General features: G+C 35.8%; 1 protein-coding gene across 1 annotated transcript in view; it reads left to right on the top strand.

Annotated features, from left to right (window-relative positions):
• Positions 1-6,788: 6,788 nt before the first annotated feature.
• The window catches only part of LOC104536410 (putative Polycomb group protein ASXL3), a gene marked incomplete at its 5' end in the record, with an annotated part of 68,606 nt that continues 58,172 nt past the window's right edge, over positions 6,789-17,222 (top strand). The window contains 3 exon segments of the mRNA XM_010179005.1: positions 6,789-6,897; positions 8,205-8,316; positions 16,845-16,966. Of these exon segments, the coding sequence (XP_010177307.1) occupies positions 6,789-6,897; positions 8,205-8,316; positions 16,845-16,966 (343 nt within the window).

Genomic DNA, 17,222 nt, shown 5'->3' with positions numbered 1-17,222 from the left:
GAATAAATTTTAAGTAGAGGTTATTCAAACTGTAAATAGTATTTGACCTGTGTGTACTTCAGTTCCTATAAAACTTTAACAAACAACTATTTAAAGCTCTAGTCCTTATTAGGAATCTTTTCATTGTTTAAATGGTTAAGACTTCAGAACATAAATAGTTTCGACAGCCACACCAACTGTAGGTATCAAAAGTATTTTCTGTAGTTCTTATTAGTAGTGCCTTTAAAATTAAGAAGCTGATTGGAAATTCAAAAAGTAAAATGCTTTGTCTTTGTTCCAATTTATGAATAAAAACTGTGTGAGAGGCTGAGATCTACAGTTTCACTAGTATTTACATAAAAATTGTAGATGGTTCCCTAGCTACCTACAACCAACATACTAGAAGATAATGTTTTTATTGTTTAATGAATTATGTTGGATACGTAACAGTCTCCCTTTTTTCCTTTTATAGCCAACACATCTAGTGTATTTTCATTCAGCGTTTAAAAGCTAATCTTTTAATAAAATTCCAGTTTCTTTCCAGAAATGAATTAACAGAAATAAGTACACTTGTAATCATTTAGTAAATAAGATGTCATTGCTATTTTAACATCAGAAAACATGACAGATTAATTTTTGTAAGTTAGGTTAGGTAATTGCTGAGTACATTTATAGTCTCTTGATTAGCAAAAGATAATATTACATTAAAGCTCTATGTATTTGCTGATTGGGGTATATTAATCATTTCAAGCAATTAACAAATTAACCTTGCAATAGAAAAATAAATGGGAAAAATTCAAAAGCAAGGTTTAAATTGATTATTGAAATCAAGTTTTCTATTTGAGAATTTAAGTGGGTTTAGTTCAGGTTAACATGTTTAGTCCATGATTTTGCTGTCTATTGAAAGAAGGATGATTCTGAATTAAATTTTACCTGGAACACATGGTCTGTATTTAACATTGGATGAGAAAGCAAATATACCGCTTGTGTTCTTCCCATATGGGGATCTAAAAAATAACCAGGGAAGACAGTGGAGACTTCATCATCATGTGATTTGATTTGTTTCAAGAAACTTGAAGCTTTTATTGCTGAAAAGTTTGTAGACGATTGGCAGGAAATCTTGCACTTACCAGCATTGTGTTCAGCCATTTACTCTGCTCTTTACGTCCCTCTGTGCCAAGGGAAGATGCTGTGCATCTGCAACTGGACTACAGTAAAATGTCTGGGGCTTTTTTCAGTCTCCTGTTCCCTGGACCTCTCCTGGTTCCTCCTTGCGAGCCTGGGCTGGAGGAGCTGCCCTCAGCCCCAGCACTAAGGGCTACTGCAGCTCTGCCAGCTCAGACAAGCATGGCTGTGGGGTCAGCTGCAGTTTGCCTGTCTTCTTGATATCCAGGACAACTGTCTTCTTGTTTTGGTATTGCTGCTTAGCTTCCTGGTGGTTTTGGGTGTCACTCCCAAGCTAGGTCACGGTTACAATCTTGTAAGGCAAGTTCAGTCATTTTGCTCGCACATGATAGCAAAACCACAGGCACACGGCTCCTGGAAGACTGGGGGGAAGCTGCTTCATTGGCTTCGTCACACTGGGCATCCAACACTGCATGCATTGCTTTATGAAACACTTCAGCAAGCAGTGCCCATCTAGGCATTTAATCAATTCTCCAGCATTTCTGACTGCTGGATATGTTGGAAAAGGTATACTTATGGTATATGGTTAACCTCAGGACTAAACAAAATTTTGATTTATTAAGGAGATGAAGAATTCTAGGATACAGTGCTGGACACATGCTCAAGAGATCATTCACTACAAACACTAACACTGGGACAGGTTCCAGTATAGGTACCAGCTAGGACCGGTGCGTGTTTGATCTTCTGATGGAGGTCATTTTACAAACCTCCCTGCTCTGTTCTGGTGTTGATTAAAACAACAGCTGCATTCACACTTTTAGACTCTCTACGAACTTTCTTTTTCTTCCCCCAGTGGCCCTGAAGAACATTTATCTCCATTGACTTCCAACAACCTTTTACATTTTTCTGAAAAATTACAGTTACACCTTCTTAACTCTTATGTTTTCTGGACCACGCAAATGCGTTTTCTACATCCTTCCCTCATTAGTCTTATTTTCTTTACCTGCTATCACACTTGTTCTTCTTTAGTCTTTTTGCCTACATTTCTCTTTAAATAGACCCAGAATTTGACAGGTATCCACTGGCAGTAGAGAAATGAGAACATTCACCTTGTATACCTCTCAGCCAACAATCCAGTTGACACAAAGAGTTGCTGGTGCTGTTACCTTCTGATCCATTTCACTGTGCTGGTGTCAGTCCTTTGGACTTGCCATGAAAATATGCATTTCTGGATTTTATTTCACATTCCACTGTATTGTACTTAGTATTTATTTTGAATGAATTTCATATTGATTTTAAATGCTATCTCCAGTTCATCATGGTATTTCTGACTTTAGGTTCTTTCTTCCAGGGAACTTGCAAACCCTCCCAAACTGGTGTAACTTTACATGCACTTCAAGCATATTTTATTCTGTGTGACTTCATATCAGGTCTAGAAATTAGTTCTGAAGCCTTTTGGTTTTACTTTTTTCCCAGCAGTCAGTAAAAATTGTTGCTCCCTCATGACTATTTATGAATATGTATAAAATGAGCAGATGATTTCAAATGAATAAATACTGATCACATTTACGATAGCTAAATGCTACTCTTACAGCAGTCGCTATTTGAGCTGGGAACATAGCAGGAGCCTTGGAAGCTCTGGGAGGGGGCTACTACGTGCAGGGGGGCTAAGTGGCTGAGATGCTGCCTGCTGTAGGACCCCAGGTGCTTTGTCTTCATAGTGTCAGGAAACTTTTGCTCTCTGCTACACTATCATGTCTGGACAGATTGGCTTTAGTCAGTTATTTTCAATATTTAAAACATTTTTGTTGCCAAGGTAATAATGTCTTTTTTCTTGGCCAGCAGTCTAGCAAAGACAATTAGAATTAAAAGTATAAGTATAGAAGTTTTCAAGGTTTTTCTGATGAAATTGTGTGTTTGAGAAGTTTAAAACATAAAAATAAATAGTGTTTTTGCTGGTGTTTTTACAGATTTTTGAAGGGCTTTGGGGAGGGTGGCAGGTGAGACAGTAACAGAAATCTGTACTTCGCCTGCGTGTTTTTGCAGAGCTATGTGTGTAGGTGGTGTAGTCCAGTATTTCAATTCGGGTAACACGGGCTGCATGACCAGTAGAGGGAGCCCAGAATCACAAAATATTGGAGATACTTTTCACTGGGGGAATTGGGGTGAGAAGCTTGCTTTGTTAATGTACAGAAATATTGTGATTATATTTAGAAGGATGCATTGATTGCTACCAACCTATAGTGATTCTGGGGAAGAGCATTTATGCAATGTTGAAATGCCTGATGTCTTTTAAATGCTCGAATTGTATTAACATTTTCTATTGGAAGGCTAATCAGTAATTCTCTGTCTTTTCTATGTTGCTGGTTGTTGTGACTTCATATCATCTTTCCAGAAAGTAAGTAATTTCTCATTTTTTAAAAACCTTTTTGAAAGTGTGCATGATGGGTATACTACTTGTGTATGTATATAAATGTATATATAATAAACACAGAAGCAGAAAATGATCAATCTTAAAGACATACTGCTACAGAGGGTGACTCCCATGTATGAATGACTTATAGAATACCACACTAGTTTCAAGCAATCTCCCTCAAAAGATGATAAATAGTATGGAAGTTCTGCATCTGAAGGCTGTAAATGGTAAACATATTCCTCGCGTGTAGACTATGGCAATAAAACTTGCAGCATATTGCTTTAAAGTACGTTATGGCTCTAATAATTCACAGATATCAAGTTACAAAGTAGAATATTATTGCATCCAATCTGATTTAACTGAATCAAAGTTGAACTGATTTGGAGGGTTTCAAGAGCTTAGGTCAAACTGTACCATTTTTGACATTCAAAGATACTCAGCCTTGCATTTGGCAGTCCTTGGCTGCTGTATTAATACACGCCAGCAGCTCTGAGCAGAACAAATATGTCCTTGGGCTGTAGGAGAATTTAGAAAGCACGCGATAAGTCGTATGGATCCCTCAGAAACTGCTCTGTGATTCAGACATCAGTCTGCATCATGGAATCTTTGATTGCTGGCTTTTCTAACCGCCTCCCTGTGTGTTGCGATAGCGTGTACTGCAAGGACTTCCAGCATCCCTTGTGGGTAACGTTTGGTCGTTTTAATACAGTGTTCTAAGGATGCCTGTGCTGACAGAAGAATAGGCAAGTCATTGGTTCATGTGAGTCAAAATAGCAGTGATAAAGGGCACCATGGAATTTCAGTTTGAGCTGCTAGCTCTAAATAAATCCCACTCCACGGTGCCCAGATAATTATTTCGTTTGCAACTTAAGTATGAGTGATTTGTTTTGTGCTCATTATATACATCCCCAGCTTTCAAGAAGGGTGGATGTGGCCCTTTGGTTGTGTGCCAAACTATTTAGGAATTGAAGATATCTGTTTGAAACAAACATAACAGTAGTTAAAGTACTTCTTGGCTCGGTAGCTGATACAAATTTCTTTGTAAGTCAGAGAGTAGTTTCTATTGTCCACTTGCCAGTTGGCCAGGCTTTGAAGATTAAGATATCTGCTGTGAGCACAGTAGTGGTCATGAGATATTGCCAGATCCTCTCTTTTGGGTTCATTCGTCTTGTATCATTTTAATTGGGTAATGATATTGAAAAATAAGTGTGGAATCCAGAATATCTGCATTGGAGTAGGAGAAGGATACAAACTGTGCATACACACACACACTGTTTTGTTTCTTGTTGATACAGAGTTTATCTTCCACTGCAGAGTCAGCAAGTTCTTTCTATCTCACAGAGAAAGTCTTGATCTGTGATAATATTTCACTAAAAAGATCCAAGACTGTGAGAGTTGAAATTGCTTCACGTTATGTATGGTAACATATGGAAGATATTATGCAACTTGAACTGCTCTATTAAATGCTTTGTGTCTTTGCTTGTCAAACTTTAATACAGTATGGAAAACGTGTAAAGAGAAGCATCCTACTTAGTCCAAAACTGTTTTTAGTAATCGTTAAACTCAATGAAATCTCTTAATGTTTTCTGTGCTACTGCTAGCAGTATTGTTATATTTCTACCATATTTAGTTTTGTACTCTGTTACAGTATTCTATCAAAACCAGATGTGGAATTAGTTTTATTTGCAAGGGAAAAAAAAAACAACAAATACTTGTCAGAATTTTCATGTTGCATTATTATATTTCAAATACTCATAAAATAGATATCTGCTAAATATCTGATGTGCTTATCAACAAGCAGCATTTTTAGCTGTACTTTTTGATTCAGGGGTAGTAATGTGATATATTAGGTGACTAGTAGTAAATAAATCATATTGGACAGGACTTCCTGTCCTGAGGACACCTTGTAGTTTAATTTCTATCCAAAGAGCGATTGCAACACTATCCATCTTGCCATTAAATTAATACACATACAGTAAGGATGAATTTTGTTGTAACAGAGCCATGGAAATCAACAGAATGCATCATCATATGAAAGATGACAATATCAGTCCCATTTGATTTATAAAAAAAAGATCAGTCATGCAATTTTCAGTAAAGATTGGATGTTGTGTTATAATACCGCGTAATAAAGAATGGTAGTTTCTGATGGACTTTTGAAGCCCTGTTCCTGGTTTACAGTTGAGTATATAATTAATCCTGAAATACTTAGCAACACACTTAATTTGATGCACAGGCATTGTTCCACTTAACCAAGTGGAATATATTTACGTGGCTAAAGATAAGCGTGCATGCAGGCTGGGGACCCCAGGGAAGAAGCACAGTTTCAGATTCAATCCCCGAGTACACCGTGTACATTAGTCAGTAAATGGGGACAAAGATGTGATAGTACATCTATAAATCTTGTACTTAGATTTTTACATGAAAATGGAATAAAGCAATTTATGACTGCTTTCTTCCCCACCATTTCTTAGATCAACTTTTCAGAATACTGTAAGTGTAGCTAGGGTAGAAATACTTGCTTTCTCTTTCTGATGTAAACACGCATATAATAGAAAGACATCTCTGTACAATTACTCTTTTTTTTTCTTAACGTGTTGTGTTTCTTTCTAAATCTAAATGCATTCCACAGTGGTGTTACAATTACTACCTTGAGTAGGTCAATCTCTTAATCTCTAAAACTACTCTAATTCAAAAAGATAGTGCTTCATTGAAGGTACAAATGTGCTTGTATTTGTGTATAGTAATGCATGCTGACCATGTTAAACGAGAATAAGGCTTAACTATATATCACTTTTAATTTTAAATGTGTTCTTCCTGGGCTCCTTCTTATTCCTTTGTTGCCTTTCATCCTATGGGATGCAGCTGCCCTTGAACTTGGCGCTGTTTTGATCATTCATGTGCAGCAGCTACATTGTCTGTAACATTTTAAAAATGAGACTTCATGGTGTTATTTGCGAAGTAATTTCACATAAATATTTGGACTTTGGTTCTTTTAGAATGTGGAGCTGGTTGCTGTACGAAGAAAAGCATAATTATAATTCACAGACTTTTTGCCTCGAGCCTAGGGGACAGATGCATATGATTAAGTTTGAAACTGGCCTGTTATTGTAATGTAGATGTTTTCAGGGTTGAGAGAATTAAAAAAAAAAAAAAAAAAAAAAAAGGGAAAAAAAAAGCCATGCAAGCATGAGTTTTAAAAAAATAGACTGAGGGAATAGTTTTACAAGAAGCATTCAATCTTGGACTGCACAATCTTATTTTTCAGTGGAACCTCTCCATTAGCTTGCCTGAATGCAATGCTTCATACTAACACTCGTGTAGGTGATGGAACATTCTTCAAAATCCCCGGGAAGTCAGGACTCTACGCTCTCAAAGTAAGTTTAAATGTTGTATATGAAAAGTACACAGCGCTATTAATCCATTTTATGAATGTCTCAATAGATAGAAAGGTAAACAGATTAGATTCTTTGGAGAGGAAATGACCTGATAGTCCTTCTAACTGCTTTCAGATGTCTTTTAAAAGGATTTATAATGAAAGTAAACATTGAATCTTTTATCCTAGAAAGCATATACATGCTCTTGAATTTGGCATATGGTATAAAAAACATGTCGCTTAGCTAAAATGCTGCTTTTTCAGAGTTGTTCACAGAAAGGCCTTTGTTTTATAAGCAGTGAGCTCAAGAGGATCACTGACTTTCTCATTAAATATTTGTATTAATGTTTGATTTTTGAATGGTGCAAAATTATTTGCAAGTCTAATATAAATCAGATTTTAATTTACAGATTGCATCATTGCTTTTGAGAAGGAATATAATTACAGTGATAGAATTATGCCCTTATGCTATTTCTATTTTTTTTCCTCTTATTTTCTGTGAGTGGAATTTTTTTCTTGCTGTACATGATCAAACTCAGAGGGCATTCACAATAGGAGTGGAGGAATGTGAGGCAGAAGTGAGAAACAAGAAAGAGAGATTATATGTTTGGCAGTCTAAATGTAGTCAATTAAGATTTTGGGCTCAGGGGAAGGATCCCGTGTAATTTATGACAGACTTATTTGATGTAAAGGTTTAAAAAATATAAAACTATATAGATGTGCTTGCTCCTGGTAACTAAAAATTCTGTATCTGTGATTAAATTAATAGTTTTCAGAAACTCCATTTCCTAATTTACTAAAACAAATGCTGTTATTTTTCTTTAAATCGGGAGATATTCTTGGCACAAATCCAGGTATTCACAATCACTCCCATGCTTGTGAGCTCTAGGTTGCTTCAGCTATTTGAATTCAGGAAACAGGCAAAGGCAGAAAAGAAACATTAAAGGATTTGTGTTTTGCTGCAGCGTTGTGGACACTCAACTGGAAAACTAGGATTTTTAACAGCCAAACAAGTCTGTTTCTGTTAAAAAAAAGAAGTGTAAGATCTTGCATTTTATTTGACTTTTTTTTAAGAAAAAGAAGTATGTTATGACTTCACAAAGTAGCTTTTTGTTTTTGCTTTGTAAGTTGTTTCATAAAGGTCTGGTTTTCTGTCTTTCTCTGAAGTAACTCATAAGCATATTTTAATTTAATCTGTTTTTTGTAATGTAAGCATGAGAGTACATGGCAGTAATCTATTTTTGGAGATGCAGCAGAATCATAATTGATTTTTTCCTTGTTAATTTTAATTTTCTTTTTTAACTGTAGAAAGAAGAATCAACATGCCCAACTGATGGAACATTGGATTTAGGATGCGAATCCGAGTTAGATGGCACTGAAATGGCTGAGACAAACAATAATAATGGAGAAGAAAATGGTGGTAGGTGTTTTAATTTCAATATTAGAGGGCATATTTTGGGAAAAAAAAAAGTATCATTTGTTTATCGTTATTATCGTATAAAAATGTACTCGGTGGAACTGTTTTTGAGTGACTCTCTTGTTTTGGCCTTATAAAGAAATCAGGAACACCAAGTGCCTTTATTTGACTTAGATTTGTAAAGACAATGAATAATGCTTTAAGTAGGTAATTTTTTGGCTTACAATTTTTTTTTTGTTTTAGGCCCCACTACTAAAGAGTAATTTGCCTTAACTGGGCTTCAGCCTTGCAGCTGTCAGAGAGGGTTCTCACTGATTTCAGTGTGTGCGTGTGGGGTCAGTCCCTCAGTAGAGTCCTGGGCACGGGAAAAAGGTTCATATGTTTTTCTTTAAGGCAGAGATTCTCCTGGGTGTCGTGTTGACAGAAAGACATTTTGAAGTATCAAATCCTGTGCATTTTTTTTTCTCTGCGATAATGACAAACTGAAACATTGCAAGAACTTGAAAATGGCAACCTTAGAAAGAATTTTGGTTTTTGAGGGCTAATAATTGCTTGTAAAGCAAACATAGTTCTTCAGTCATGTAATATAAATTAATATTCTTATAATTGAAATTACTCTCATATAATGCTTATAAAGTGAACGCTTTATACAAAAATCAAGCTTCCCAGGACATCCGAAATAAACCTTTACTTGATCAGTTCTTCTGTTTTGCTGCCCCCTCGCAACCTGTCCCACCACTGGACTGCAGCCTACTGTTTTGGCTCACTTTCTATACGGTGAGATGGTGTCCTGTTTACAGCTAGGACCCAAAAAGGCTCAGCTTATTTTGTTGTTCTGCTACAGACTTCCTTTTTGATCTTGAGCAAGTTACTTAGTTTCCGAGCTGCGCCTGCACAGGACTGATCTGCTATTTCAGTATGCCTTGCTGGTAGCATTGAAAAATCACTAAATGCTCAATGAGAGGAGTAACGGTTCAAGCAACTTAAGACAGGTTGTTGTGGGTCTAGTGGTGAAGTTTTGAAGAGGGAAAACAAAATTCAAGAATTATTTAATGGCTCTAATTCTTCATTTTCTTTGATATATTATGTCTATAAGTTAACGGACTCTACATATGCGATGGTTTTATGCTTGTGTAGCAAGCTGCATGTGTAAGTGAACATACATCTTTGTAGTTCTTCAGCAATTCCTGTCTGATAATCAGACAGTTTGCTGATATACACTTGCCTAAGTCACAGGAAGAATACAGCAGTGAAAATCAGTGTAAATACAGTTACAGATAGGAAAGCAAAAGTTGATGTTACTTGTTATAAACAAACCAAAATAATGGGAAAAGCCTGGCAATTATTTAGGAGTGGTAGGATGTAAATAAGAATGCCAGAATGCCAGAAGTAGAAAATTGCTGGGTTTTGACTGGGATGAGGCTGCATACTATTTTCACAGTTTAGAGTATTAAAAATAATTCTAGCACTTCTGGGGACATAAAAGAGCACCTGCTAAAATTGAACATTTTAAAATATTTGGGGTAGAGCAGTAAATTACACCTGGATTGTTTTTAAAGCTGAGAACTTTCCATCATATTTCATCTTTAACAAATCTTGGAAAACTACGATAAACTTAACTTCCTGAAAACAAGACATTTTACTTTTTTTTTTAATGTTGTGCAGCAGATATATTTAAAAGGTGTAAATGGGGTGGCAATAGTGAGTCTACAATGCCTATAGAAAGGCCAATGCTGGATATGATCAGTAAGGAGTTGAAGACAGCATATCTTGTATCAGTCAGCTGATACAGAACATAGTTTTGCCAAACATGTTTGATAATAACTTTTCTTGAGACTGAAAGTTTTGTTGTTAAATGTATCTATTGATACATATGTAGAATTCTACAAGTTATTTCCAGTGTAGAATGCTTTGCTTAAAAATAGCACCATGTCAAGAAATGCAACCAGTTTCAAGTGTATTGAAAATTACAAATTATTAGATCTGCAAAGGCATAGGTACCACCATGCACAGTAGGTATTTCTGCTGTTCTCTTGAGGATATGATTTGACCACTCTTCATTCAATATCTTTGTCAATACTTTTTGAGAAGTATAAAATCCTTCTTGATTAAATTCATTGGTAATAATAATGTTGAGACCCTTCTTGATTGCCTCGTAAATGATTACAGTTCAACAACATGAATATTTTTAGACTTTAAAGTGAAGAAAAAATGTCGCATTTCTGCAAAGGAAACATATATTCAATAAATCAGTAAATCTGAAAAGCATTTAAGGATCACAATAGAAAATTAATTGAACACGAATGAGATGCTTTTGCTAATTAGTTCAATGCAGTTCTTGGACTATAATTCTGGTAGTACTGATTAAAGAATATAGGCATAGTGTTTCCTTTGGGTATAGCACTAGTTAAATTATTACTAGTGTATTATAGCGGTAAGAAAGAATTTTAAAAAGGTAGAAAAGGATTCAGAAAAGACATATGAGAACTCCCGAGTAAACCAATACCTCCCTTGCTCAAGGAAATTTAATAAGGACAGTCTAGTTAGTTTATGGAAGATGAGTTAGAGACTTGATAGGTTTGTAAATATTTGAGAAAAGGTATTTCTATAGAAAATATTTGGCCTAGCAGACCAAATCTAACAAAATGTGTATCAATTAAACTTTTCACACTAAAGCTGGGATTTTTTTTCTTTCCAGGAAACTATTCTGTGGCATAAAAGTAACGTTTAATTCACTATGAAAAAAAGCTTTATGAAATGCTCTGTCTTGTGTTTTAGAAAAGGTCAATAGTTAATGTCTCCTTTCAGTCTTAGTATGTGTGATATTATGAGGATGGACATTGCTTGCACATTGTATTCTTAATTGCCCAATTGACTGCATTTTTATTTGCTTTTGTTTCCACTGTGGTAGAGTCCAGAAGGCTCAGTTCTGACAGAGTGATCAGAAATTGTTTAGCAACAGTTTAAAAAGTGCCACTTTAAGGAGGATGAAACCCTAACCACAGCCTCAGTCTGTCTGTGGGCTTTTAGATGATAGTCTCCAGCTTTTGGAGTAAAATGTACCAGCTGACACTCAAACAGAGAAGAATCACATTATTCCCCAGCAGGCACATTTTCCCTAGTATAAATGTAGGCTACTGAGCAATTTTATTAGCATACTAATATAAAAATTCCTCACAGCTATAAACACGACTTGGTGAAACCTGTTAATCCACATCACTATTGCTAAACTGTCAACTGGAGTGGCCACACCCCAGGATTTTCAGATGCTGTGGAGAAATCTTTCTTTCCCCAGTCTTTCCAAAGGCGGCATGTGTTAAAGAATCTCTTTATTCAGTTGATTTTGTTTGGAATGGGATTTCTGTAGGAGCTCTCTAGAAGTCTCATGTCTTTTTCCAAATTCAATTTCCCTCAAATACAGGGGGAACATGTAAAGATACAGTCGGTAAAAGAATTAAAATCCCGGTTACTGTTGCCTGGCAAAATGATGACTATAATATCCTTTTGCCCATCAATAGGATGTTCTGTTCTCAAAAAGCATTTGTCCCTAGGGTTTCTGAAACCAGGGCTAATCCATCAGCCACAGAGAGCAGCTGATTAAAAATTGCCTTCACGCAAGCCAGTGGAATGCACAATGATGTAACCGTGAAGCAGGCAGCAATTCCTACGATAGCATGGCTTCCCTCTCCAGTCCCACCCTAAGCATAGGTTCTGATCTTTGCTCAAATATCAGCAGCATATGTCTCCTACTAAGATACTTGGGTTTTCAGCACTTGCTAAAACTCTGAGTTCTTCAATTGCAAACATGAAATGGCAGAATTAATTTCTTAGGCAGTTTTCTTAGAGATACTAGATGAAATGATGAATGAGAGAGGATCAGATTCATGCTGAATCCTGAAATTTTGTCTTTGCAACTGCTACACAAAGACCTTGTGTTTTTGGACCAGGAAGCCACTAGGATAATTCCTGTAGTGAGGAATGAATATTCACCATTATTTGAAAACTAAGTCCACATTTAGGTGTTCAGTTTCTTTTCAGGAATGGAATTTCTGGCAATCCAGGGAAGCCTGTTACCCTTAGCATCTTGTCTCCTAGGAATAATATTGGATGATTCTGTGGAATATGTCTGTTGCACAGGGCAACACCTGGAGGTGGGATAGGCCCTTCTAAAAACAGAAGGATGGTAATAGAATAGCAGCTTGAACATCCAGAGTTTTGGTTGACACATCAAAAAGAGACAGTTTTTAACTTTTTTATTTGTTTTGATGGGGTTTTTTTTTCATCTCCCTGCAAGTAGCTACAAATAAAAATACTGTATACAGGATCAAATTTGAACTGGTTTGTTTCATTGCCACTGGAGGGGACTCGTAGGAATGAGAGAAGATAATGTGAAGCTTGAGGGAGAGATCTTTCTCATCTGCTTTTTTTTTTTTTTTTTGCTGTACAGTAGAGTTAATGAGGCCTAAGAAGTTGGTGGCTTAGTGATGACAGGCTGTATATTTTTAGTGGAAAATGTTGACTTCCTTTGGAATAAGGATTCACAGTTTTCAAAGGTCTCTGAAATGTTTGGGCTCAAAAGCATGCCGAGAACGTAATGGGATTCAGTGCAAGCTACCAAGCTGATATGGTATTTGATGTCTTTTTCCAAAAAATGCTATTCAATATTACTTATGATTTCACAGTGCTAGTATTGATTTTCAAAAAGAATATTACAGTCACAGTAGTGCCCTTGATATATGCATCTGGTTTTGCTTGCATTGGCAAACTTGTACAATTAACTAACTCCCAAACTGGTTTTCGTTTTCAAGAGCTGATGGCAACAGTCGAGTTCTGAATTGTTCAGATTTTGCGAGTTGGGCCCCAGAGATCAAAGAGTGACGGAGGTGAATTACTTGATACATCTGTGTTGGCAAAGCGTGACCATTTATGTCAATACAGGTATAGATCTGTGTCACCCAAAGAAAATATTGAATTTTATGGATATTTTAGAGAGAGATTTTGTGTGTATGTTTTCCTAAGGGAGTTCTCTGTGAAGTTTCATATCTCCAGAGCATGTGCATACGTTTTATGCTTGAGGTAGACTCTAGTCTTTAGCATATGGTAGCAATATTAATCTGTGTTTTGTAATGTGGCCATTAGTAAACAAACCATCTCATCTGCTGTGTTCTCTGTTGATTTTGCTGGTTTGACTTTAAATCAATATGGTCTGTCTGAAATTGGAATTAATTGTGCTATTTAATTTGGGAAAATAAGCCCCTTAAAGAACTTCAGGAACTTTTCTGTCCATCTAGTTATATAAATCTGTTTATAATTATTCCTAATAACTTTCAGTGGCAGTGAGACAGAATAATTTTAAGTTGTATTCCTATTAAAATTGTTTCTTTGTAGAGACATGTCTTCTAATACATTTTATGTAGGTATCATATTTCTTGGGCATGGAAGGTAAAAGGTAATAAAAAAATCACATTGATAGCCTATAAAATTTCAAATTAAAAGATAGCATTGCTGATTTTTAGAAACAATAGCCTTTCATAATAATTAACAAAACTGGTCTTGGAAAAATGGAAAAGCTGAAGTTATTTTAAATGGAAACATTTTTAACGTGCTTTTTTTGCTAAGTAATTCTAATTCTATCATTCATGTTAACACTGTCTGAACACTCCGTGAGGAGGTCTTATCTTCAGAAACCCAGCTGCTCTTCCAGCTCATAACCTCACAGTTTATGGCTTAATAGTTGCTTTTTGCTTTATTTCTTCACTCAGTCCTGGCCCTTGAAGAAGCCGATTTAAAGAATGGAGCCTAATTATTCTACACTAAATGGAAATGCCTCCTGTAGGCTTAAAACTGCTCTTGTTCTCTTTTTCTACTGTAGCAATAATGGTGAATCCTCTTTATCTGCTACCCAAATATTTTTCCTTCATCTGTTGTGTTTTTTCAGGGTTATTTTTTCCTCCCGAGCAGTCAGTTTACTTTTAGCATTCTTTTCTGATAAAGCTTTTCAAGCGAACATGGATCTGATAATATTCACGCATCTTCAGTGCATATGGACAGAGTAGTTGCAGCTTTCCAAAGTTGCATGTATGTACAAAGATCACTGGCTTTTCTTGAATCTGTTTTTTTTTACTGTGTTCTTTGGTTTCTATAGCAGAAATGACTGCTTGGTTCTTAAGGCATAGGTTTTTTCGGTAGGATCGTCAATGTTCACTTCAAACATATATTCTTCTGTAATAACTTCTCCTTTTCTTACTTCTGACTCATTCAGAGAAAAGCAGTTGGAATTTATCTCTATAAATGAACAAATAAATAAATACCATTTTCTGTGGTCACAGGCATTGTAGTACAGTGAGGTTTTAGCACACATTGATTTTAATCACTAAGTAGCAGAACATGTTTTAAAGAATATGTTTATATGTTGTCTCATATTTGTATTTCATTTCCTACAGAAGTTCATATAGTTTTGGAAAAAATATCTTATTTATCGTCTAAATAAAGCCTATCTCAGTTTTATTATTATTTTTTGCTAATCAAGTGAATAGCCTAAGTCATTAAGCAATTATATAAAATAATGCATTTAGATTTTTAATGTTTGTGTCTTTTACTTTTGGAGCAAAGGCAATGACATCTCTTACTAGATAGTTAGGTTTATCACCTAGGTTAGGTTTTTTGCCAGAAAACAGCAAAAATATTCTCTTTAAAAGAAAAGAGAAAAACTGGGTAATATAAAATGTCAAGTTTTTATTTTGGTGTAGGTGTTCTTTGTCTCAGGAGGTTAGCTATTGCAGTGATTTAGATTATATAAACCATCTATTGTTTGTTTTCTGCTGACACTTTGCTGCTCCTTTAAGTTGTCTTTTTTGATAGTAAGCTTTGTTCATCATGTGGAAAAGATTGATCCAAACCAGGTGATGCTGTAAACTCAGAAACAGTTTTGTGTTGCAGCTTCTTTGTATATTTTGACAAATCTTTCAAGTATAAGGGGAAAAAAAGTGACAAATATCAGTTCTAAATCTTGTAACAAAATAGGATTTGTTTTATCTGCTAATGAAAAATTTTAATCTAGTATGAAAATTATAATTTTCGTAATACTGATGTAATTATAATTTTACGTAACGCTGATGCCATAAAACAGAATGTGTTCTCTGTTTTCAAGGTAAGTATTAATTATTTTTTCTTTGAGTATGAAAACAAATGTTTAATATCACATGCATTGTATGATGGCCATTAATTATTGATAACTGAATTGTGTCTGTTCTATCTTCTTTTAATCCAAACCCAAAGAAAAAAAAAATCATTAAAATATTTTTTCTGTGGAACCTTACTAAAGGCAGGAGAGCTAGAATGGAACTTCAGGTGTCTGCTCATCCGACTGAAGGATAGGGGGAGAAAACCAAAGGCAAACAGAAACACTGGGTAAAATGATTTCTGGCACGTGTCTGTGCAGCTGCTTTCAGTCTCTTCAGAGTGTTCTGGTAGGTGTGCAAAGCACGGCAAACCTTGGAAAACTATGTACAGCTGCAGAGCATTATAGAGAAGGTATGGCAACACACACCAGCTGTGAGCAGCGCTGCAAGACAGACTTGAATTGAGTCAGCAGAGGAGAATGGAAAAAAAGCTGCTTAATTTCTGGATACATGTTACTGCTGTTTTAGCTGGGCTGTCTTAGGACACTAGTGAGAGTGATAGTAATGCAAAGGTGGAAAGGTTTTCACAGCCCTTTTAGTCAAGCTTGCTGACTACCAAGTCTAATGGAATCCTCCAGCTATTTTCACAGCTTCCATATCTGTTTAATAAAGCTGTTTCTTTAAAATGATTCATTGTATTTCCTTTTATTTTTAACCAGGAGACTTTTTCTGTGTCTCACACGACATGTATTCAAGAGGCTGTTTAATGCAAGTACTGTTGTATTTGTTCATTAAAACATGTATTATTTAGTAGGCTGACAAGTAGCAGTGTGTATTACCTGAGAGACCAGAATTCCTCTTTGCAAGATATTCCAGTCTACCCGTTAAACAGGAAAGTGTGTGTTCTTAGCTTTACCAAGAAGTAGTTATAAAATAGATGAGTCTGGCTCCTAAGAAGCCATCACAATCTGGCATGAAGTTACATAGTTATAAATATTTCTAGAACACAGGGTCACCAGTGTCTCTTGTATAAAATACATGTTTAGACACATAATAATCCATTAAAAATCTCACAGTGAGGGACACAATGTTTGTCTAGCTTCTTTGTGAAAACCATGGTTAAACTATTTCAGTTACCTTTCAGGACCTGAAAGGCAAAATATGCAAGGCCTCCAGAACTGTATAGAAAGGGTATGGTGAGGTACAGTTATCTGTGAAGCAATGCATTTATTTAGAACGTGACCAGATTTTCACCTCATCTGGACCTCAAGATTAGTTGAATTTCTTAGAGCAAGCTTTTTGTTTTCCAGGCACTTGCCATTTTTTGTGTGTCCTCAGGACTTTCCAAGATAGAGGGAAGATAACCCACATAACAGCATTCTGATTTCTTTTTTCTTTCTTTTTATAAAGTTTGCCCAAAGCAGACATCTGAAGAAATGTCTTCCAATCGCGATTCAAGCCTTAGTAATGCACCGGTGCAGAGCAAGCTAGTATCTTCCTTCCAGCAGCACACAAAGAAAGCACTTAAACAGGTAAGCTTGTATTGGCTGATAATCAACTGACTTCCCTTTAGCACGTGTGTCAGTCTTATATGAATACCATCTCAGCAGAATTTTGAGGCGTTTCTGAGGATTTTTGTGCTTTGTTTAGTGATGTATTGCTGGGGGAGAGCAGTGTTTCCTCTTTTTTTTTTTTTTTTTAACCAATGGTGTAGTCCTGCTATTTACTGTGAGTTTGATGGTTTTTTAAGTGCTCTTCAAGTCAGCAGAATTGTTTGTATTATCACAT

The sequence above is a fragment of the Mesitornis unicolor genome, unplaced genomic scaffold (assembly GCF_000695765.1).
Source record: "Mesitornis unicolor isolate BGI_N332 unplaced genomic scaffold, ASM69576v1 scaffold7672, whole genome shotgun sequence".
In the NCBI taxonomy this organism is placed as follows: domain Eukaryota; kingdom Metazoa; phylum Chordata; class Aves; order Mesitornithiformes; family Mesitornithidae; genus Mesitornis; species Mesitornis unicolor.
The sequence above is the reverse complement of the archived record's forward strand: the minus strand, read 5'-3'. Positions and strand labels throughout refer to the sequence as shown.